Here is a 22,867-nt window from a genome sequence, read left to right as displayed (position 1 = left end):
GGATAGGCTAGGTTATATGTACTGTGGGTTAATGATCAACTCCTACATCTCAGTGAGTAAAACAGATCTTAGTGTGCTTTTTGAGTATTTCTAGTAAATAATTAGCATTTTATTTCTCATTAACATTGTAATGGCTTGGCAAGAGGGCTCCATTCAGTCATTCAAGGGCCCAAGTTTATTCAAATGACATCTTGAATGTGGATGGTAACTATGTCAGAAGGTGCCAATAGATCGCAGAGTCTCAGAGGTGATGCTGCTTTTAATTAATTAGTCAGAACTAGTTTCAGCCCCACACAACCACACATGGAGGCCAGGCAGGGGAACATGTATCTGGAAGGTGAGAGAATCACTCTTCTCCTTTGTAACTTTTCAAATTTTATCAGATTAGATTATATAGTGCCTTCTTCTCTGTCCTTTATTTTCCCCACCTCTGTGCCTTTGTTCACAGGATTCCTTTGTTGTGTGGGATGTTCTGCTTGGATGTTTCTTTTCTTTTTTTTTTTTTTAGTATATCAAGGGCTCCAGGACCAACGATCACTAGCTGCCCAAGTACCAAAAAATTATGCTTCCGAAATCTCTTGATGTCGATTCCACACATAGAGCAATCAAGCTGCCCTAGGTGTACCACTCACGACAGAAGCCCTTTTTGGATGTCTCTTTTCAATCGTTGCTATCAGTAATCCATGAAGGCCCATGTCAGTTCCCATCTTCCTTGACCAACAATCTCTCTTCCTTACAAGTCTTATAATCCAAAAGCACCATGTATCTACAACTATCTAGTAAGCATATAATATCCTGGGATGTTTCTTAAACTTGAGACATTATTTAACTAACTCTTTAATTGCTTTTATGTATTAGCTCCCCAAACATATATCTTCAAAAGCAAATATCCCATGCTCTTATGTTGTACTTCTTGCTATATTCCATGGGGTTGAGAACAGTGTGGTTATATACAAAATAGGCACTCATTAATTATTTGTTACATTAAACGAACCGCTCACAATCTCATGTTTTATATCCCTTCACAGGGGAGTATATTAAGTTAATAACTATAAAAATGAAGCTTTCAGACACAGGCCTCTTCACTTAACAAAATTAGGCCAGGATACTACAAGTTGCACAAAAAGTAAAGTAGATTTAGTTGTTTATATATAAATTATCAATTAAAGTGAATACTTTCACCTATTTTTCCCATCTCAATATGCAAAAGAAATATTTATATTTTTAGAAAAGAAAGAATACCTATCAAAACAATACGTGCCAAATGAAATATGACTATCATATAAAAGGATTAACTGTAAGAAAAGATTCCTCACTACGCATTACTTTCTGGTCCACAGCTCTAGAAAGACAGCTGCTTGGGTTTGCTGCAATGCACTGAAAACCAAGACTTGTAACACCCAGTAGGCTCAAACACAGCACAGTTTTTAAAACTGGGCAAATGCATATTATTTACTAATATGCCAAAAAGAAATTAAGTCCTTTTGATGTGTTAAGACTAGAAGGCCCAAGATACAATATACTGGAAAAACTGTTTAAAATCAACACATCATTCTAAGTAAATGACACAGATCATATTAATGGTGCACATGAACTGGTAGGTTACTGGAACTATGAACTGTCCTAACACCCATTAAGCCCTATTTTAAAAGGGGTTTACGCACAAGCAAATTTACAATGTTAAAACTGACAAGTATTAGGTTAGCCAAAAAGTCCATTTTGTTTTTTTCTGTAAAATGACACATCTTTCATTTTCAGAACAACTTCACTGATTTCATAATTTGAGTACATCAGCTATCTCCCACTATTGGCTTCTAGTGGGTAGAGGCCAGGGGTGCTGCCAAACATCTTCCATTCATAAGACAGACCCACAGCAAATTATTTGGTCAAAATGTCAGTAGTACAAGGAAACTTTTCAAACCACTTTTGACATGTTTGATCAGTCACAGCACCTTCTCCATACACTTCACAAATCTTTTTTTTTTTTTGCATTTCAGTTGCATTTTTACCTTCCCTGCAATAACAAAGCAAAATACACCGAAAATGTTGCTTATTTTCTTCCACCTTCAATATTAAAATGGCTGTACAAAAATTCATCAGTATTCTTGTTTTTTAAAAATGCACACTGATATGACAGCTGTCACAATACAATCTAACAAAATTGTTTCAAATGAAGTTAAAGACAACTAAGCACTACTACAGCCATTGTACAGAAAAATCTAAATGAACTTTTGGGCCAACCCAATGTTTATTTAAGCCTATTTCAGAAATATGGTTGAATTCCTTTTGTGGACCACCGAAATCATTAACAAGAGGCCTTTCCATAGCCAGTTGGGAGATGACTTAATTTAAAAGGAAAAAAGAAAGTTCTAGGGTGAAATCAATGATATTGTCCCAGCTTGGTGAACCCTGTGCCTTCAGGTATGTGTCTTTCTTGTCATTTGATAGAATGCTACCAATAGAATTAGACAAATTCATTTAGTTCATCTAGATGTATTTTTATTTTATTTATTTTTAAAGATTTTATTTATTTTCAGACAGAGGGGAAGGGAAGGAGAGAGGGAAATATCAATGTGTGGTTGCCTCTCACATGCCCCCTACTGGGGAGCTGGCCAGCAACCCAGGCAAGTGCCTTGACTGGAAATTGAACCAGCGAACCTTTGGTTCACAGGCTGGCACTTGATCCACTGAGCCACACCAGCCAGGGCTAGATTTATTTTTAGAAGATGGCATCCATTTGACATGCATGGTATATATAATTCTGTAGTCAAAAACAACATCCTTTTATTTTTATTTTTTCCAAAAAATATTTTATTTTTTGAGAGAGGTAGGGAAGGAGAGAGGGAGAGTAACACCAATGTGTGGTTGCCTCTCACATGCCCCTTACTAGGGACCTGGCCTGCAACCTAGGTATGTGTCCTAACTGGGAACTGAACCAGTGACCCTTTGGCTCACAGACTGGTGCTCAATCCACTAAGCCACATCAACCAGGGCTTTTTTTTTTTTAAACAACATCTTTTTAAAAAAATTATATCTCTGCTGCCGTGCAAACTGAAAGGCCGCTTGTTCAATTCCCTGTCAGGGCACACGTCTGGGTTTTGGGCCAGGTCCCCATTTGTGGCCACATGAGAGGCAACCAATTAATGTTTCCCTCACACATCCATGTTTCTCTCCCTTTCTCCTTCCCTTCCTTTCTCAAAAAAATAAATAAACGGTAAGCTTAAAAAGTTGTATCTCTGCAATGTGTATTTGATAAATGTAATCACTATATTTCAGGAATTTTGAAAATTTCCTACATTTGTCTTTTGTTCATGAATGTATAAGAAAAGTAAAATTTGCTATGTTTATAATTTATAAGCTTTTATGGAAAGGAAAGTAGGGAGAAAAAAATGCCAATTCAAATTCACTCAAATTATGCATTTCTTCAAGAAGAAATAATGTAATGAGTTGGTAATTAAGGTAATTAATACTTATTCAGTAGTACCTTCTATGCCAAAGTCATCTTGGTGACCTGAGGTAGAAGTTGGTTGGATATTGCTAAAAGTAATGAAAGCAACAGAATAGATGAAATGTGTAAACGGGATTTTTAAAAAGATTTTATTTATTTATTTTTAGAGAGGGAAGAGAGGGAGATAGAGATAGAGAGAGAGAGAAACATCAATGTGTGGTTGCTGGGGGTCATGGCCTGCAACCCAGGCATGTACCCTGACTGGGAATCAAACCTGCAACACTTTGGTTCACAGTCTGCGCTCAATCCACTGAGCTACGCCAGCCAGGGCTGTAAAAAGGATTTTAAATGAAGATTCATGGTAGGAGCAAACATGGTGTATGGAGTAGGAAATGATCAATTTGTTTTGAGGACAGAGGTGGGAACTGGGGAACACTGACAGAGAATTCAGTAACAGCATAAAGATGAGAGTAGAGCCTAACAGAAAAGTAAGGGAAGTGTTGACTAGAGGGTAAGAAGTCCAGGGCAAATAGGAAGTCTGTGAGAAATAAATTATAAAATCACTACATGTAATCCTAATGTCTCTCATACTGATATTGACAGATTCTCTGAAAGTTAACCTAGAGGTGACAATGACCTGGACTTAAGGCCTGTCTACTAGGCCAGTGGAGAGCTTCTTACTTTCATATATGTTTAGCTCTCTTTAATCCTGAATGCCTAGAACAGCTGAATAGTTTTAGATGCTAGGCTTCAATATTCCTCTCTTTCCACACTTATAGGAAGGAAGAAACAGGGAAAGGAGAATTATGAATTTCTTTTTCTTTTTTAAAGATTTTATTTATTTTTATTTATTTTTAGAGAGGGAAGGGAGGGAGGGAGGGAAGGGGGGGAGAGAGAGAGAGAGAGAGAGGGTGGGGGGGGGAGAGGGAGAGAGGGAGAGAGAGGGAGGGAGAGAGAGAGAGGGGGGGGGGAGAGACATCAACGTGCGGTTGCTGGGGGTTATGGCCTGCAACCCAGGAATGTACCCTGGCTGGGAATCGAACCTGGGACACTTTGGTTCCCAGCCCACGCTCAATCCACTGAGCTATGCCAGCCAGGGGAATTATGAATTTCTTAATATTTATGCTCAAAAATTAAATGGACAGTGAAGTCCAAGAAACACAGATTATTTTTCAATCCACAATTGGCCTGAAAAGTGATACTTAGTGGATCAAGGAAAACAAAGCCCTTTGAAGGCACATGAGATACACAGCCCAAGCTATTTTGGGAGCTCCATTTTTGAGGGAAATCTACAGGCCACGAGGAGGGAACGTTAGGATGCCATAGGAGACCTCCTTCTGGATGTATACCTTCAATTAACAGAACAAATTCGCCCATTACATAACTAGAGGCACAAATCTTTGGTATGAGAAAAATACCAACAGACCATGATTTTTGGCTTTCGGTTTTCAAAATAGGGACCAGCTGACAACAATATTAGCCTTCATTTTTTATCTTCCTTTACATCCACACTAATGGTCAGCTTTGTAATTTAAGACGGATCTACTGCTTTTGGTTATTTTAATACAGTCAGAGGATTTTTCTACACCTTGAGCTTAATAACTGGTTTAAGTTAATTTGTTTTATTATATTATTCTATTTTAAAATTTTACAGTTTTTAAAATTAGTAATTTTTCACAGACTCTTCCTTTAATCTTTTACTTTTAAATGAGATATTGAAAAAGACCAAGCCTAGAGCAGGGAATAATGAGGATAAGATATGCCTATAAGAAAGGTAGCCAGCTTGCTATCTTTGTAATCAGGTTACCTCTGGAATACCAGTGATATACAGAAGGTGTGTCTGTGCATACATGATTTTTCCGGAGCTAGAGGAGTCAGAATAGCAGAAGCAGAATGAGAGACACTATTTGGGGGGGAGAGAAAAAGCCTGGAACTCCATGGCTGCAAACACAGGAATGCTCTCAGCTCTATTTTAAGAAACTTGAAAAATGAAAGCCTGTACCCATGGCTTCCTCCCAGAGGTACAACCCTCGTCTTGCAGCAGTTGTAAGGTTTTGTGGCAGACTGTACTTCCTCCATGCTTACAGATCTTTTCACCTATAAGACAGTATTTCTACTCTGCTCTTTTTGTGCATTTTAAAATACCCTGAGGTAAGGTGATCTGCTTTCTCCCTGGCTGTCCAAGTTACCTCAAGAACCAAAAGTTGCATAGGTTTTGGGTGGTCTGCCCCATGACTATTTTCCCATGAGCTCCGTTAGTTTTAGAATGCAATTTTACAGATCCTGAGATTTCCCCCAAAACACATATATCATGTTACAGTAGAAAAGTCTATCCTGTAAGCCTCAGTCTCTTTCTGTGACATTACTGTTGGTGCCTATTTAACCCAATATTTGACCCAAAACAATACTCTTCTTCATGTATTTTTATACTTGCTACCTTAATATTCCCATAAAAACAAGGATGGGTAAGAGAATAGGCTTTTAGGAAACTGATCTATATTATGTATTTCAGGCTTGCATCTAGGACGTTTATCCCATTAAAGGTAAACAGAATTAATTTCAAACAGCTCTCAGGAGAACTGATCCCATGCCCTCCTGCTCTGACAAACCTCACCACTACCAAGCTGGTTCCACTTGGGTAACAAACTCAGATACGGTATAACTTCTCACTGCCCTAAAAGACAGATGTGACACCAAGTGCAAGAACTAAAACGCACAACTTCTCCTGAATACATAATGTAAAAAACAACAACAAAAAATTCAAAAAGTACATACCCATATAAGCTGCCCAATGGATGGCACGTCTATCTTTCTTGTCAAAAGCATTAATATTGGCACCTCTAGACAGGAGTAGTTTGACCATCTGGAATTATAATAAACAGCAATCAAAATTTAGAAGTACAACTGTTCATGAATATCACTTGTGATGAATATTCATCTCAATCCCCCCGGTACTAAATTTCTGTATTTATATAAAGGAGCTATAAAATGCTGAAGACCTTTTAACTTACTTCAATAAATCCCAGAGTAAAATATGAAAAGGGCTCACTGTGGGCATTACTGAAGTTAGACATAAGTATCTTTTAAAGATGCTACTTTGTGTTCTGCTGTTTTATGAATAACCAAGTACAAATCTAGAAAGTTTAAGATGCAATAGTTAAAAACAGGTTTTATTCCTTTTTTTATAGTCCAAAGTGTTATTAATATGCAAAGCACATTCTCATTCCAGAAATGCCTTAAATTTAATTCAAACACAAGTGTGCTGTACATAACATGATTAGTCCTGAACATCACTGCACCGTCTGCTTACCTTATCATGTGCTGAAAACAGTATTTCTATTATGCCTAATGACATTTTCTATAGTTTCCCCAACAAAAAGGGCATTCCAGATTTCTAAAAGGGATGCACCTTCTGATCTTAACTGCAGTGGAGGCAAGAATTCTTTGTTGCAGAGGCAGAGAGGAACAGTGAAAATAACACTGCAGCCATTAGCTCTCAGCCAGAGAATCGTGGGGATGTCACTTTACCTCTTTTAGTTTCTGCATCTACAATAAAAATGAAGGACTGGACAAGTTGGCTTCAAAGGTCCTTCTAATTCTGTGTTTCATTCTTTTCTAAGTCTTCCATGTAAAAATAAACCCTACTCTTTGCTATAACACCTAACATTAGATAATGCTTGTTGTATAATTAAATACTTATTTTCTTAAATTGTTTTTTTCTGATGGTCTGTCACCAAAGAATAAACTGTAAGAAAATGTCTTCTAAACTCCACCTTCCCTTAAAGGACAATAACTACTCTGTCTTTCTAAATTATTGGTACAATGACACAGAACACAGTCTTCACATTGTGTTACAGTTGACAGTGTTCTTCTTTGTCTTCCTAGGTTGACTAAGTAGTACATGGTTGGTATCTGATAAGTTAATTACTAAATTTGAGAAAGTTATATAAATTATGAAAGAAGTTTAAGGGCTTGCACAGTAAAATTAGACTAAATTAGCAAAATATACATTTTTGTTTGTTTTTACCATGAATTAATGAATGGCTAAAAAAGGAAAGTTCCTTAATAATTGGGATGAGGGAGTGGGAGGACACAGGGAGAATCACTGTCTAACTCAGTGATTTTCAATGGGTGTGTGACAAGAATTTTTAAAACATGCAACAACTGACTAGTCAGAGGCACTGATCTCTTTTCCCTCAGCTTGTCAAATTAAAAAATGACAACAGTCAACACAATAGCTGTCCTGTGTGAATAAGTCAAAATTATACCTATGGATTTTTGGTCAGATGGGCAAAAAATATAATTTTTTGGAGTGCCACAGAACTTTAGTATATAATTAGCTCATTTGTGTCATGAGATGAAAAAGGTTGAAATCGCTGGTCTAATTGAATACCACCTACCTCCCCATGTCCACTGAAAGCTGCATGATGTAATGCAGTTCTCCCTGCTCGATCAGACACGTTTACATTACTCAGAAGAGGTACCAAAGCTTCAGCGCACTTCACGGCTTTATTAGCAGCAGCTACGTGTAAAGGGGTTTGCCAATTTTTGTCTCGAGCATTAACATCTGCAGAATGCTTCAGAAGTACCTGAACTGCTTCCTAAAATACATAGAGAGTTATAAAAGACAAATGAATGAACAGTTTTAGGAGTTTTATTTATATGAAGGAAATAAATTTTATTGAGTAAGTAAAAACAGTCCTGGTAGAATCTGGTATAAAAAATTAGAAATTTACCCCAAAAGCCCCAAATATTTTTAACTAAAAGCAGTACTTAGAGCCATATAAGCTACATTAAGATAAAAAAATTTCCCTTTTCTATCCTCTGATTAAACGAGAAACAATCTAGAATAAAATGTGCAAGAAGAAATATTAACAAATATTCTTCAAAAACAATCATTGCATCTTGTTTTTCTTGATGGTGAGATAAAATTAATTTGTACTTTCAACAGTTCTAAGGAGATTTATTGCTTGCCATTAAATATTTAAAACTTTAAAACATACCATGTCCTAAAGTACTATACAATGCTAATATACTACCAAATAAAAGATCATCAGGATCTAGTTTCTAAGAGAGTGACAGAGGGGGAAAGGGACACACACACACACACACACACACACACACACAGTCTTTGCTGTGATGCTGCCTGACAGTAGAGTTGGTACTGACACAGCAATTTAAGAGTTTACTGTTCAAAGGGATTTGCCTCCTAGAAGTACAAGGAAAATTTCACAATACATCTCACAGTAAGACCATAAGAAATCTGGTATGTCACCAACATTAAACAATATAATCAGAACTAAAAAAAAATTTTTCTCCTTAGAGTAATAATCCTATCTTTGTAAGATGAATGACAAACTATAGATATGAATGGACCAGAATCAGAATAGAATCATCTCAAGTCTTGTAAAACTAATGCTCCATTTTCTTAGCTGTAAAGAGGGGATATATCACCTGCCCACCACTTGTCTTAAGTCTGCTATATAGCAAAAAAAAAAAAAAAGAGTACATTAAGTGTTCAAAAGTGTATAAATATGCAAAGTAGCAAGGAAGGCTAAACAAAACACTATTGTCTGTGATTCACATGTAGTTTTTGACGTCTTTGAAATAAAAAGTAATCAAAACTATTTCAAATATGGGAAACAGCACAAATACTTAATAGGTATGGCCAAAGACTGGATAGATGTCCAGTAATCAGTCAATGTGCTAAGGAAATCAGCCAGCTTAAAGATATATATTGAGACCTACCCTCTGATCTCACAATTCCACTCCAGTTACATATTTACTCAAGAGAAACTTCAAAAGATCCATGTAAGAATGTTTACAGATTTATTTGTAAGAGCCAAAAACCAGAAATGCAAATGTCCAACAACAAAATGAATAAATTCCTGTACATTCATATGAAATATTGCCCAGCAATAAAAGGAATGAACTATTAATATACACAATATGAATCTCAAAAATGTGATGTTGAATATAAGTCAAGACATAAGAGCACATACTATATGATTCCATTTCTGTAAAGTTCTAGAACAGGCAGAACTACTCTATGGTGAGAGAAAGCAGAATATGGATTGCCTCTGAACAGGAAGGGACATGAGGAAACTTGTTGGAGGGTAGAAATCTTTATCTTAAATGGGGGAAAGATCGCATGGGTGTATACATTTGCCATGGGTGTATACATTTGCCAAAATTCAAGACAACACACTTAAAATCTGTGTATTTCACTGTAAATTATACTTCAATTTTAAAAAGGAAAGGGGAAAAGGACACACAGAGGAAGATATATTCCGTATGTATTCTCAAAATTATGGAGAACTAGGTACAAACAGCATCAGGATTCTCCACCCTCATCCTTAAGGGTATATTGTACAATACCTTAAGGGATAAAACTAACACTATACTGGGAAGATGTGTGAGAAAATAATTTAAAAAACAAAATGAAGAATTTATAATAGGATAAATTGGGCACATATAGCATACTGCAGATGCCAGGCTTGCCTTATTCATTCCCACTCTGGAATTCATAATGCATACATTAAAGCTTCTGAAAAGTCTAGAGAATATTTATGTCCCATTAGCAAGAACAAAAAAATCACAACTATATATTTTTTTTCACTGAAAAGCAAGAATCAATCCAGTTTATGGTAGGTGAGAGTAGGTGAGGTGGCACCTAAAGAAGGCTGTAAACACAGTGGCTAAGACTCTAGAATCAAGAAAGATCAAAGTTTGAACCCTTTGAACAAAGCTGTGTCACCTCACAGTTTATATGTTGAAACCTTAACGTTCAATGTGACTATACTTGCAGAGATCATAAGTGAGGAACCTGACAGAACTGGAAGCTGGGAGGGAGGGAGGGAGGGAGAGACCGATTCATCTTTCTACACCATGTGAAGACACAGCGAAAAGGTGGCAGGCTGCAAGCCAGGAAGAGGGCCCCCACCAGAAACTGACCCCAATGGATCTTGACCTGGGACTTCTAGTCTTCCAGACTGAGAAAATACATTTCTGTGGTCTAAGCCACTCAGTCTATGGTATTTTGTTATGGAAGCCCAGGCTGACTAATATAGCCACCATTTACTACTTGGAATTATATGTATCAGATCACAATAGCAGTGACTTTTGAAAATTCAGAAAAAAAACTAAAGAAATCTCTGAAGACTGGAGATACAAAACAAACCAGCTGAATTTCTAAAAATTACAAGCCAATGTGCCTGATGTCATACACCAGGAAAAATCTGGACCATATTATCAGCACAGTATAAACATTTGGAAAGTAATGTAGGAATAATCAAGGGTATATACATGGTTTCACTGATGTTGTCAAAGTGTGCCTTGATTTTAAAAAACAAAAAGGAAAAGAAAAACCTAGCTAAGTAAGTATCCTATGAGATCAATTTAAATATGGGGTGATGACAACAGGTTGAATAATTATATCTAAAGAGTATGTATACATGGCTTGGGGGGTCAGTCTAAAATAGTCTCTATAGCAGTGGCTGTCTCTGGCTCTACCTTTTAAGCAATTTTACCACTGATTTGCTATACTGGGTCATCAAGCCAGGTATACGAAAAAGAAGGGCAAGCAAATTTGCAAATGAACACAATGCTCGGACGGACTGCTAATGTCTCACATGATAATAAACTCAGTTATCTTGATAGAATTAATATGTAATTCCTGAAGTTAGGATAACAAAAAAAAAATCCATCCTCCAGAGGAACCAGTAATGTGATGTGGCTTCTTATAAAAAAACAAACAAAAAAACCAACCAACCACACACACAAAAGCCCTTGTACTCAGAAATCGATTTATTCAGAAGAATACTCCACACTAAAATAGAGATGAATCGTATGCTGTACTTGAAGAATGACAGTCACAATCAGTTGTGCAGACACGCTGAGGCCACCAGCCAATAAGAGCAGGTGTGTGGCAACTATGTCACTAAAGGAGAGTGGAGGAGCTTGGTATATTTAACCTGAAGCAGTCTTTCTCAACACAGGTTCTGTGAGGGCATTCAGCCCTAGGCACTCACGGTATGCAATAAACTAACTCCTCTACTATGCATCCACAGTGGTGTTAGCTATACAGGTCCTTAAGAAGATTAAGGAAACAGTTACTCCAATCATCTTTTGTAGGGCTTACTTCTCTCATAGTACCTCAAAAGCATAAACTAAAAGCTACCTAAAATTTTTCCTTTTACATATCCCTCTGTGGTGATATTTTCTATTAAATGAAACAAGTACGAGCTCTCTTTTGCTCTCAGGATGAAATATGAATAATTGAAAGAACACTGGTGAAACTGATAATCTTGACTAGGTTTCCTAGCAGTTTTGCTAATTTTGAGATTTTCTTTTTTTTTTAATTTTTTTTATTTTAATCATTGTTCAAGTACAGTTTTCTCCCCCCTACTCCCATTCCAGCCCACCCACCCAACCCTCCCCTCCCCCCCCATTACCCCCCACCCCTAGTTTTTGTCCATGTGTCCTCCAAATTTGCTCCTGTAAACCCTACCCATTCCCCCCTGAAATTCCCTCTTCTCTCCCCTCTGGGACGAGATTTTCTTAAAGTTTTATTTTTATGAAATGGTCACATTTTATAGCTCTTTCCCAAAAGCTGAACGATGCTTCATGGTCAGATAGACCAGTTGTATTTGAGCAATCAAATCGAGACATTAACTGAGAATAATCAACATTATACCACACAGGAGATAGCCAGCATACTCAAAATATCCATATCAATAAAGTTGTTGGTGGAGGGGACTTTTGCCCAAGATGGAAGCATAGGTAGACATACTTTGCCTCCTTGCACAACCAAAATGACAACAACAAATTTAAAATAAAAAAATAACCAGAACTGCCAGAAAATATATGGAAGTCAACTGTATGGAAGTCTGCCAACCAAGGAGTTAAAGAAACATTCATCCGGACTGGTAGAAGAGGTGGAGACAACTTGCAGCAAGGCAGTGGATAGCAGAGCAGGAGGTACCCTATTTGCGTGCGGATAAACCAGGAGGAATAATTGAGGACAGCGAACAGACCGCGCAACCCCGGGTTCCAGCACTGGGAAATAAAGCCTCAAAACTTCTGACTATAAAAACCTGTGGGGGTTGCAGCGGCAGGAGAAACTCCCAGCCTCACAGAAGAGTTCACTGGAGAAACAAGGTCCTAGAATATACACCAGGGGTGTCAAACTCATTTTCACCAGGGGCCACATCAGCCTCACAGCTGCCTTCAAAGGGCCAAATGTAATTTTAGGACTGTGTAAGTGTAACTACTCCTCAACTAGGGACAAGGACCTCAGCTGCCGCCAGGTAGAAAAAAAGGTGCTGGGCCAGTAAAACAAGATAGAGGGCCAGATTCAGCCTGCAGGCCTTGTGTTTGCCACCTGTGACATACACAAACCCACCCACCTTGAAATCAGCATTAGAAGGGCCCAATTTGCTTGTGGGGAGTGGAGGAAGTGACTGAAAGCCAGCCAAGAGCTAAGTAAGTGGCACTGTTCCCTCTTGGACCCACCCCCCATATACAGCGCCATAATGCAGCACATGAGCTGCCCTGCCTTGGCAAACACCTAAGGCTCCACCCCTTATTACGTAACAGGTACAGAGAGACAAAAAAAATTGCCCAAATGAAAAAACAGATCAAAGCTCCAAAAACAGAACCAAGTTATAAAGAGACAGCCAACCTATCAAATGCACAGTTCAAAACACTGGTAATCAGGATGCCCACAGAAATGGTAGAGTATGTTCACAAAACAGATGAATAAATGAAGGCTACGCAAAGTAAAATAAAGGAAAATGTACAGGGAACCAACGGTGACAGGAAGGAAACCAGGACTCAAATCAATGATTTAGAGAAGGAAAAAATAAGCATTCAATCAGAAGAGAATGAAGAAAGAATTCAAAAAAATGAGGAGAGGCTCAGGAAACTCTGGGACAACTTTAAATGTTCCAACATCTCATCATAGGGGTACCAGAGAGGTGGAAGAGCAAGAAACTGAAACTTATTTGAAAAAATAATGAAGGAAAACTCCCCCAATCTGGTGAAAGAAACAGACATGCAAGTCCAGGAAGCTCAAAGAATCCCCCAAAAGTTGGACCCCAGGAAGCACACACCAAGACACATCATTAATTACATTACTCAAGATTAAAAATAAGGAGAAAATCTTCAGCAAGAGAAAAGGAGACAGTTACCTACAAAGGAGTTCCCATAAAACTGTCAGCTGATTTCTCAAAAGAAACCTTGCAGGCAAGAAGGGGCTGGAAAGAAGTATTCAAAGTCATGAAAGGCAAGGACCTACATCCAAGATTACTCTATCTAGCAAAGCTATAACTTAGAATGGCAGATAAAGTGTTTCCTAGATAAGGTCAAGTTAAAGGAGTTCATCATCACCAAGTCCTTATTATCTAAGAAAAAGAAGATGATTAAAACTATGAACAGTAAAATGACAACAAAGTCACAACTATGAACAACTAAATCTAAAACAAAAACAAACTAAGCAAACAACTAGAATAGGAATAAAATCACAGAAATGAAGATCATATGGAGGGTTATCAGTGGGGAGGGTGAGGGGAGGGAATGGGGGGAAAGGTGCAGGGAATGAAAAGCATAAACGGTAGGTACACAACAGACAGGGGGAGGTTAATAATAGTATGGGAATTAGAGAAGCCAAAAATCTTATATGTACAACCCATGACCGTGAACTAAGGTGGAGGTGGGGGGGGTGGAGGGGAATAAAAAGGAAAAAAAATCAGACAACTGTAATGGTATAATTAATAAAATATATTTAAAAAATTAAGTTGTTGAAAATGATGTCTTTTATTTTACAGAAAAAAACTAAATGGATTTTTTTGTGAATACAATACATAATTTTTGAAAATCAGTAGTCAGTCAAGTCTCTGTGTGGAATCTGAATCTTCCTCTAACATTAAAATAATTAAAGAAAATCTTTTAAGAATTTTTAGGTCTGTTTTACAATCACTGGAAACCAAGTGTTCTTTCTAATTATTTAATTTGGCAAAACTCCACTAATTTTATTTTATTCTCACCTGAGGATTTTTTTTTTTACTGATTTGAGAGAGAAACATGAACCAGTTGCCTCCTGAATGCGCCCTGACTAGTAACTGAACCCACAACCTAGGTATGTGCCCAGATCAGGAATCGAATCCACAACCTTTTGGTGCATGGGACGATGTTCCAACTGGTTCACCAGGCCAGGGCAAAACTCCACTTTTAACAGTCATATTCCCAAGAGTCATACCAAGAAGTACATAGGTATGACTATCTTATTAATGAACTGCAATGATGGTAATGTTTATTTTTTCCTTAACTGCCTTTAATTTTTTTTAATCCTCACCCAAGAATTCGTTTGTTGATTTTAGAGAGGGAGGAAGGGGGAAGGGGGTGGGGAGGGGGACATTGATCAGTTGACTCTTATACACACCCCAACCTGGTATTAAACCTGCAACCTAGGTATGTGTCCAGACCAGAAATGAACCTGCAACCTTTTGGTGTACAGGATAATGCTCCAACCAATGAGCTACCTGACCAGGGCTTTAACTGCATTTGAAGAAATTTCCTTACAAGAGAGCTAACCATAAACTTAACAACATTATCATGAAATTTCAGAATTTGAAATATTTTAGTTAATATACCTTAGTTTTCATGATAGTCCTCAGATTTGCCCAAGATCACACAGCTAGAAAGTGACAAGGTATATCTGAAGCCAGTTTCTCCAAACCCAAGTTCCATAGTTCATTAGCCCAAGCACACCGAGGGCCGAGATCTGAGTTACAGTGTCAGTGTGTTCTCAAGTGAACGCACTGTTCCCTCCCTCTTGCTCCCAACTAGAAGGCTACGGCTAACAGACTGCCTCTGTCAGGCTCGCTGCAGGGCTTGTAATCATTCCCGGAACTTTCCCCTGACTTCTCTTCACCTGCCAGCCTCTTGTTCTGGGTTCATGATGTAGTTCACAATGAGGAATACAAAGAACAACAAAGAGGCAGGAGCTCCCCCAGTTTCTCTTCAAGAAACATCCTCCTGAGGTAGTAGTTTCCTTCCCTCGTCCCATGAAGGGGAGAAGGAACAGTAGCAACATTTCCTCATCTCTCACAATGATAATAACTAAAGAAAACACTAATGTTAACACTGGGTTAACATTAATTTATATAATCACACACTTTTACATTTTAATTTTTTTTTTAATTTCAATAAGCATCAACTATCATAAGATAGCTAAAAGGGGCGCTTTGGGCACAATGACTTTTTGAAAGCACCCAATACATTCTAGAGAGGAATAAAATGGCAGGAAAGAAGAGGGTTGAAGTCTTGTCCCATTTCTGCTACTCGAGATTTGAGTGGTTTCTGGTAAATCATTATTTACAGTTTCCTCAAAATATTTATCCTACAAGGATTTCATGAGCATTATAGGATATGAAAACTATAAAAGGAATGTTCTCCAAAAATGTCAGTTATCTGGAAGAGCAAACAATATACAAGGTTGTAAATGAGCAGGAACTGGTCTTCCTCATGAGACACCAAAACACTTTCAGGTTATGTATTTCGAATCACTAAAATGGGAGATCAAGTAATGCTCTGAAACCAATCCCAGTGTTTCCCTGAGCAGTATTTCAATCATCGTTATTCACTGCTGAGACTACCTGATCACAGTCAGTAGAACATTTGCAACACCTCTATTACACTATCATGAACCAGTAGAGAAAAGCTCTGAGGAGGATTTTATAAGATAGAAAAATAATTTATCTTACAGGAAGTACGTTTTCTACTCTCCACTACTTTGGACTCTCCATTTTCAGTTGCTTTTCCTTCTTTTGAAAACACAAAATTTATATGTGGGCTCACAGGCAAGCCTACTTAATGTTTTTTATATACAACATATGTACTAAGAGAAATTTCATACCTCACTACAAGATGCAACTGCTCTGTGTAAAGGTGTCAACCATTTGCTGTCTTTGGCATTAACTCTAGCTCCTGCAACAAGAAGAAAAAAATAAATTGAAATATTTTGCATAAAATATTTTAAGTAAATCTCCTGAAATAGTTCTATATTGTCCAAATTGGGTAAGTAACAATTGAAAAAGTACTACTTCATTTTTATACTTTATACTAATAAATTACCCTTAAATTACAAAACAAAACTATCCTTTTTAATTGATACAATTATCCAATAAGGTATTAGCTCATTTTTATTAAAAAGATCATGTAGGCTGGAAAAGCCACCTTTATACAGAGCATATTCAAAGTAAAAAAATCAGACTCTACTTTAGAATGTGTGTTAAAAACTCAAATATTTAAATAAATGAATAAGAATACTCAGAGATAAAATGCAGACTATTAGAAAGTCTTCATTATATTTCTTTACTAATGAATATATGTTATAGAGCAATATAATATCGAAATAGTTTTCTAGTGACAATTAAAATGCATTAGTATTATAAAGCTATTGTATAAAATAAATACAATGGCTATAGACTTGGGAAAAAAATTGAAAAAGCAATGAACCAACCCGCATGTCTTCCCAGGTTATATCTGAAGGTTTAAAGAAGTAATAATTTTTTTTAAGATTTTATTTATTTATTTTTTTAGAGAGGGAAGGGAGGGAGATAGAGAGAGAGAGAGAGAGAGAGAGAGAGAGAGAGAGAGAGAGAGAGAGAAAGAGAGAGAGAGAGAGAGAGAGGGAGAGAAACATCAATGTGCGGTTGCTGGGGGTTACGGCCTGCAACCCAGGAATGTACCCTGGCTGGGAATCGAACCTGGGACACTTTGGTTCCCAGCCCGCCCTCAATCCACTGAGCTACACCAGCCAGGGCTAAAGAAGTAATAATTTTAAAAAATCAACTATGGATAGTTATTTAAAAATAATTAATCTAGAGACAAAAATTATCCTTAATGGAATGGAAATACTTTTAATAAGACAAAAAGTGTCCAAATTGGATAAGTAACAATTGAAAAAGTAGTACTTCATTTTTATACTTCATGCTAATAAATTACCCTTAAACTACAAAACAAAACTGTCCTTTTTAATTGATGCAATTATCCAATAAGGTATTAGCTCATTTTTATTAGTTCATTATATAATTTGAGGGGGTGGGGAAATGCACTGCACTGTCAGCAATCCCAGGTTTACATCCAAAATCATAACTAGCTTTATACATCCAGTCCAACCTCCGTATTTTCTAGATGATGAATCAGGGATATACTGAATACCTCAATGTCAGAGTCAACCATAGCAAAACCAAGGTTAGAATTGAGACCTCCTAATGTTTACATTCTATTTTCACTGTGATGTTTCAGGAAATAATCAAGCACAGTGATTTCAAGTAATAGATCTAGTAATTACTAGCTATGTGTCCCTAACTAGGTGTTTGATCCTTCTGAACCTACATTTTTTTGTCTGTGAAACAAATCTATATTTTGTTACAAAGATTACCATCTAATAAATGTATCTAGTATACATAACACAGATATACTAAAAGTAGATTTAAAAGTCTTGAATGAGAAAAATTAAATGATACAGGTGTAGGAAATCGTCCACAGATGCAGCAGCTGAAATTCTGTGTAGCTGAACATTCCGTGGGCAATGAAAGTGGGAACACTGAAAGAATTGACAACCAATATGAAAGCTTTCAAAATTGCTCAATTAGGCTTTGGGATAAAGAGAGTCAGCAAAATAAAGAAGCAGCCAGAGAGAGCAGTATACGTATTTACGTAATAAACATTTAAACAACCATCTACTTCTTCACAGAGAACAAGATGTTTAAAACATAAGGCTGTCTGACTACAATAAGGTAAGCATTTGTTTTGGGTAAGAAGTAGAATGTAGACAGTACAAATACTAGACATGTGTATGGTTTAGAAGGCTGGAGCTCTATACACAGTGAAGAAGTGATATAGAAAGTAGTCAGTCTCCTTCGTCCTCCATTTATCTGCTTGGAAAGTCAATGGTTCTCTGATATACATCCTTCTACAATTTTGCATGTATGTACACGGTAAAAGGGCAAGTCTTGGCATTGAGACTAAAGGGTAGTGACACAGGCACCGAGAAGAGACAAGTACCCTCTATAGACAAAGGTAGGGAAGAATAAGGCCTGATAGTGAAGTTTCAACAAATTGGAATGGTCATTAAGTTTGATTCAAGGTATTAACAAAACAGAATGTGGTTGTCACAAAAAATGAGGAGGATCTGTATGGTGATAAAGATGTGTGAAAGTAAAGTAAAAAAAGCAGTAAGTGAGAACTGTATGAATAATATTCATTACTTTTACATAGAGAAAGGCAGAGATCATATCTATATTCATATTTGCTTTATATGTATAAAGAAACCCGCAGGAATGCCAAGACATTCCCAACAGTGGTTGCCTATGTGACTGTGTTGGTGGTGGGATGTCATGAGAATTGGGTGATATGGTGGGGGGCTGGGGGAAAAAGGCAACTTCACTTTATACTGTGTAATTTATATAAATATATATATAATTCTCAAACAAAATTGAAATACTACCTATTCAAAAAATAAAATTTATTCCAGAGGGAATAAAAGGAGTGGTCATAAAAATTCCAAGAATTTGACTTCAAGTGCAAAGAAAAAAACTAGAAAACAACTAGGAAAAGGGTGAAGGTAAGGTAGTCTCTCTTTTGGTTACGAGTTATCAGATATACAATTGAAGTTAGAAAATCTTATTTTCATGGCACATTTGACAGCCCAAAGCAAAAATCCCCACTGGCTCCTGACATTTTAAGTTAAAATAATAAATTAGTTAGTTTTTCCATTCTCTTAATATTTAACTTATCAAAAAACACAAGTGACTACAACAAAGAATACACTAATGATACCATTACTTGCTACTAACAGAGAATTAGATTTAAAAATTGGCTGTTTTTTTTAGATGCTAAAGATACTTATCTGCAGGAAGATTAGCATAATGGGATATGATCATAATCTTTCTCAGAAGAGACACATCTTTCCTTAAATCATGGGTTTCTTCTAATAGCACTAATCAAATGTTTTAATTCCTTGGACATTAAAGGTCAAGTATATGAGAAATGGTTGGGCTATCTCTAAGGGTACCAATAAAACAAATTATCTCCCCTGCCCACAATGGTAATCAGTGTATGCTTTACATGTTAACAAAACACTATAAATATATACTACAAGAGCAGCAGCTAGCTATAAAATGAAAAATGGTGAAGAGCAACAAACATGGCAGCACGCTTCAGCTGTCCAGGCTCTCTGAGTTCATCTTGTGAACTCTCTTAAAGGTAACAAGAGAGCTTCAAAGTTAGCAACATACAAATAGACAAACTACAACACAAAAATAAACTGCAAAGTTATCCAGTAATGGAAAAGATGTTTCCAGAGTAAGATTAATCCAACAACTGAAAACTAGCCACAAAGGCTAACACTAAAGATAGAGACAGAAAAAAGAAGAAGAAATCATACCTACTTAAAACACAAAACTGTCTTCATAGAGAGAAATAAAACCAAATGTAACAGCTCTGGTGGTATCATCACATGATCTATATACATGGCAGAGCATATTTGTGGTTTATAAGGATAACCTTAAGTCACCAAGATGAATTTCTTTAGTATTTCTAGTTATTAAAACAGAAAAAGTATAAAACAGCAGTCCCATCTGAACTGAAGTTACTTTAGTGGGAGGCCCTGTGAAAGAAGAAAGCACTGCTGAGAAACTGGAGACAATAAAGATAGCAATTTAAAGATGACATCATTGATGACTACTGCAAAGCAACATTTACAGAAGGTCTCTTAAATGCTAAAAGTTCATCACATTAATCCAAAATGGTTATACCCAATTGTATAAAATCAAGTAATTTCTACACTAGACTCTCCTTCTCCAACAAATCCATGTATATCAACTAAGCATTCCCTTAAGATTTGCAGCCAAAATCTATGCCACCTCAAACATCTGAATTTAGATTCATTTTTTCTAGAGTAGATATGATTAGATTCCTGATATGCTGAAAGCAGAAGAAAACAAACAAGCAAAAATTTACTGCAGGGTCACTCAAACAAGCTGTGTCCATGATACTAGTTAGAGCAATGGTCCCCAACGTTTTTGGCACCAGGGACTGACTAGCTTGTAGAAGACAATTTGTCCAGGGAGCATGGGGGCTGGGGGAGAGGGGATGGCCTTATATCCTGCCACCAGATGCAGCTTAACTGTCATGTGCCACTCACTGATAGGGTTCTGATATGAGTCTGCAAGCAATTGATTTATTACGGTTTCTATGCTGTCCAACCACTCTGCTAATGATAATCTGTATTTGCACCCTCTCCCCAGCACCAGTATCACAGACTGAGCTCCATCCCAGATCAGACAATAGATTCTCATAAGGAGTGTGCAACCCAGATCCCTCGCATGCACAGTTCACAGTAGGCAGAGGTCAGGCGGTAATGCCAGCGATGTGCAGCATGCCAGTGATGTGGAGTGGCTGTATATACAGATGAAGCTTTGCTGGCTTGCCTGCTGCTCATCTCCTGTGAGGCCCAGTTCCTAACAGGCCACGGACCAGTATCATAGCCGTATTCTTTTGTGCCCATGCTGTTGATTGTTAAATGTAATGGTGTGATCATGACGCTGAATAAATGTGTCTTTAAGAAAACAAAACATAACAAAAACAGGCAACAGACTGACGTTGGTCCATGGCCTGGGGCTTGGGGACCCCTGAGTTAGCATATACAGAAAAATCCAGACAAATGGCTTCCTCTCACCCAATCTTTTAATCTAATAATTCATACACTTAAAAATAAATTCTGAAATGACAATTTTTAGAGAAAAATGTTTTTTAAAGTTAAGATTTCCAGAATTAGAAATAAACATCTAGCTCATGTGGATATAACTTGAAAAGAATTTTAAAAACTAAAAAATCTGATTTACTTACATTAGTCTATTCTGGGCTCTTAGACAGCAATGCAGTTCAAGAGAGGTCTGGATATGTGAGGAAACAGCCAGGGGTTAGTGAAAGGAGCCCAGGAGTAAGACCTGTGATCTAATAATGGCTCTGTAACCAACAGGCTGTATGACCTGGACTGTTACCTATAGCCTAGAGCTTCTTTGGTTAACCATAACTTCTGCCTCCTGTGTGTGTGTGTGTGTGTGTGTGTGTGTGTGTGTGGTGTATGGGGCAGGGAGAGGGGGTGAAGGAGGGTGGGTCTCAGGCTGAAACAACACAGGCAGCTCCTGTTTTTGCAAAGTGAGTTCTGAGTCAGTTACTCAAATCAGAGTATCCCACGTGATGCTAGGTCTCATTCTGCAAGAAACTGATCCACCTCCTTTCCCCCTAATCTAATCAGTCACCAACACCTGCCAATTCTTTAATTTTGGGAACCTCAGTTTTCAGTAAAACCAGGGGTGTCCGACCCCTGTGGGCTGCATGAGTCCAGGGTGGCTATGATGTGGCCCAACACAAAATTGTAAATTTACTTAAAAGATTATGAGATTTTGTTTTGTTTTGTTTTCATTAGTGTTCGTGTATTTAATGTGTGGCCCAAGACATTATTAAGACATCTTCTTCCAGTGTGGCCCAGAGACACCAAAAGGTTGGACACCCCTGGTCAGATCTCTAAGATTCATTTCCATTGATAACATTCTATCCTATTTTGAAATACTCAGAATAATTTATTTCATATTTATTAAAAATACCCGCCCTACTTTAACATTAAACAGATGAGGTAGTATCTTTATAACCTATGCCAAGGGTCCTCAAATTACAGTCCACAGACTGCTAGCTACCTATTGTGTAAATAAGGTTTTATTGCTAAGAACCACACCTATTCATTTAAGTGTTAAATTCATAGCTTTCACATTAATGCGGAGTAGTTACTAATGCGTCTGTAAGGTCCTTTACATAAAAAGTCTGTCATCCTCTGATCTAGGCGAAGTACTTAAGAGTGATACTATTAGTTATTTCTATTTTTCATATGTGCTTGTAATAATTACAAATAGTCCCACTAATAATTTCTAAAGCTTCGATTTGCAGGCACTAGTTCTCTTTGCTTCTAAGCCACAGAGGAGACAGTCTCCTGGCCAGTAAACGGGGCCAGAAGCCAAGTACTTTCACTACTCTTCCCAAACTGGAAATAATGCTTTCCTTTGGCTGCCTACCAAAAGCAGTGGCAAAAGCTTCAGATTCTGTTTTCAGGATGAAAGTAGAATGAACAAAAGACAAGTACATTTCCGTTTTTCAACCTGTAATGTTGGGGGGAAAAAACAACAGCTGCTGCACATTATCATTTAAGAGGGAGTTACGGACACTAGATATTGTGAATTGAATTGTACCCATCACGGTCCAATTCCTATGTTTAAGTCCTAACCCCAGCACCTCAGAATGTAACCTTATTTGGAAACAGGGTCTACACAGAGGTTACTAAGTTAAAATGAAGTC

The 22,867-nt window shown here is 37.3% G+C and overlaps 1 protein-coding gene and 1 non-coding gene across 9 annotated transcripts in view; both read right to left on the bottom strand.

Moving 5' to 3' along the window:
- Positions 1-22,867, bottom strand: part of ANKRD28 (ankyrin repeat domain 28) — a 175,847-nt gene that overhangs the window by 46,697 nt on the left and 106,283 nt on the right. For 5 of the 8 annotated variants that reach the window (XM_036030611.1, XM_036030612.1, XM_028518972.2 and 2 more), the window contains 3 exons: positions 16,365-16,435; positions 7,849-8,049; positions 6,224-6,311 (listed from right to left, as the gene is read on the bottom strand). In XM_036030611.1, the coding sequence (XP_035886504.1) occupies positions 6,224-6,311; positions 7,849-8,049; positions 16,365-16,435 (360 nt within the window). The remainder of the gene's footprint in view (positions 1-6,223; positions 6,312-7,848; positions 8,050-16,364; positions 16,436-22,867) is intronic. The other 3 variants (XM_036030616.1, XM_036030614.1, XM_036030615.1) reach the window with 1 other exon arrangement.
- On the bottom strand, positions 515-648 carry LOC114502195. The gene has a single exon (XR_003685045.1). It is a non-coding gene; the product is annotated as a U11 spliceosomal RNA (small nuclear RNA).

This window comes from Phyllostomus discolor, chromosome 7, assembly GCF_004126475.2.
Source record: "Phyllostomus discolor isolate MPI-MPIP mPhyDis1 chromosome 7, mPhyDis1.pri.v3, whole genome shotgun sequence".
NCBI lineage: Eukaryota > Metazoa > Chordata > Mammalia > Chiroptera > Phyllostomidae > Phyllostomus > Phyllostomus discolor.
Note: the sequence above shows the minus strand (reverse complement) of the source record. Positions and strands in the feature narration are given on the sequence as shown.